Source organism: Sinocyclocheilus anshuiensis, unplaced genomic scaffold (assembly GCF_001515605.1).
Source record: "Sinocyclocheilus anshuiensis isolate Anshui unplaced genomic scaffold, SAMN03320099.WGS_v1.1 scaffold1849, whole genome shotgun sequence".
Lineage (NCBI taxonomy): Eukaryota > Metazoa > Chordata > Actinopteri > Cypriniformes > Cyprinidae > Sinocyclocheilus > Sinocyclocheilus anshuiensis.
In genome coordinates this window covers 174,959-176,452 of record NW_015541038.1, presented here as the reverse complement: position 1 = coordinate 176,452, position 1,494 = coordinate 174,959, and the positions used below count along the sequence as shown (strand labels likewise).

General features: G+C 40.9%; 1 protein-coding gene across 2 annotated transcripts in view; it reads right to left on the bottom strand.

Annotated features, from left to right (window-relative positions):
- Positions 1-767: 767 nt before the first annotated feature.
- Positions 768-1,494, bottom strand: part of LOC107690543 (neuroblastoma suppressor of tumorigenicity 1-like) — an 8,949-nt gene continuing 8,222 nt past the window's right edge. For both annotated transcript variants that reach the window (XM_016488901.1, XM_016488900.1), the window contains exon 4: positions 768-1,095. In XM_016488901.1, coding sequence (XP_016344387.1) covers positions 856-1,095 — 240 coding nt within the window. In that variant the 3' untranslated portion in view covers positions 768-855. The remainder of the gene's footprint in view (positions 1,096-1,494) is intronic.

Sequence of the window (1,494 nt, the reverse complement as noted above, 5' to 3'; positions counted from 1 at the left end):
TATACATCTGTTATTACTCACAAAAGCACTTATCTTGCGACAGACGCGTTTGTCTTGCTCATTAAAGGATGACTTCCTGCAAAGCTGCTATGAAAGTACATGTATAGTCAAGAGTTTATAAATAATACAGAAGCAGCTCCATTTCAAAAGCCTAGAGAACGGTCAGCATAGGCAGCACACTTCTTAGGGAGCATCATAGTTAAAATGGAAACTCGCATTATTTAGAACACTCTAGATGGGGAATAAGTTTGTATAGTCCTAACAAGCATAAATATACATAAAAATGTGGAACAATATTAGTCAAAAATAGAGTAAAAATAGTCATTTTTAATTGAAAGATGATGCATTTAGGTAGGCTACTGAATTGTATTTGCATGTAATTTTATAAGCAGTCTAGGATTGTCTTGTGAATCATAACGTGCATTGGCTGAAACGAGGTAGGATGCATAAAGTTGCTGCTTACATTCTGTTCAGGAGCGTCTAAAATGTTCCCTACATAGGCAGCCTACGATGTTTAGAGACAGAGCCATATGCAACTGAATAGATTAAAGAATAAATAATCAGACATAAAGGTGATTTCACGTTTTATTGTGATTAAACAGTATTACATATGTGACACAGTCTGTAGGCTACATTACAGATATATAGATCTGGACGTGTGTGAATGCATCAGTAATATATAGTCTTGTGTGTGTGTTTGTGTGTGTGCGCATTTATTCACAGAGCTGACTGAAGCTTCAGTGACTGTGATAAAGTGTTGATTAGTGTCATGATGTCTATGTGAAAAAGTGCTTTAGACAGACAGAGAGAGAGACAGAGTTCAGTAGGCTGTTAAGTGTGAAGTATGTGCGCGCATCACCCTGCCTCAGGTGCATGTACGTCTAAATGCGCGTGGGCGTGCATGTGAGCGTGCTGTGTGTGTGTAGCGTCTGGCAGCGACGGCGTCTCCAGCGCTCCCTCTGACGGATACAGCTGCAGCAGCGCCCCCTCCTGGCTGCTCTCTTTACTGCACGACTGGCAGCTGCAGTGAAGGATGCGCTCCACTAGCTTATCCACACGCGGGGCTTCAACGCTGCCGGCGCAGTCCAGAGTCACCTGTAAACACAGACACACACACACACACACACACAGTTAGCTTGATTTGATTGCAATACTGTTCACAAACTTGCTAGCGACAATCTTTTCAATGTTAAAGGAACACTCCACTATTTTTGAAAATAGGCTCATTTTCCAACTCCCCTAGAGTTAAACAGTTGAGTTTTACCGTTTTCGAATCCATTCAGCCGATCTCCGGGTCTGTCGGTAGAACTTTTAGCTGTAGCTTAGCATAGTCAAGTCAAGTCAAGTCTGCTTTATTGTCAATTCTTCCACATGTACAGCACATACACACAGAGAATTGAAATTGCGTTACTCTCAGACCCTTGGTGCATACAGATAACACTAACAGTAGAACATAAATACAGATATACAGATTAAATATAAAATACAACTATA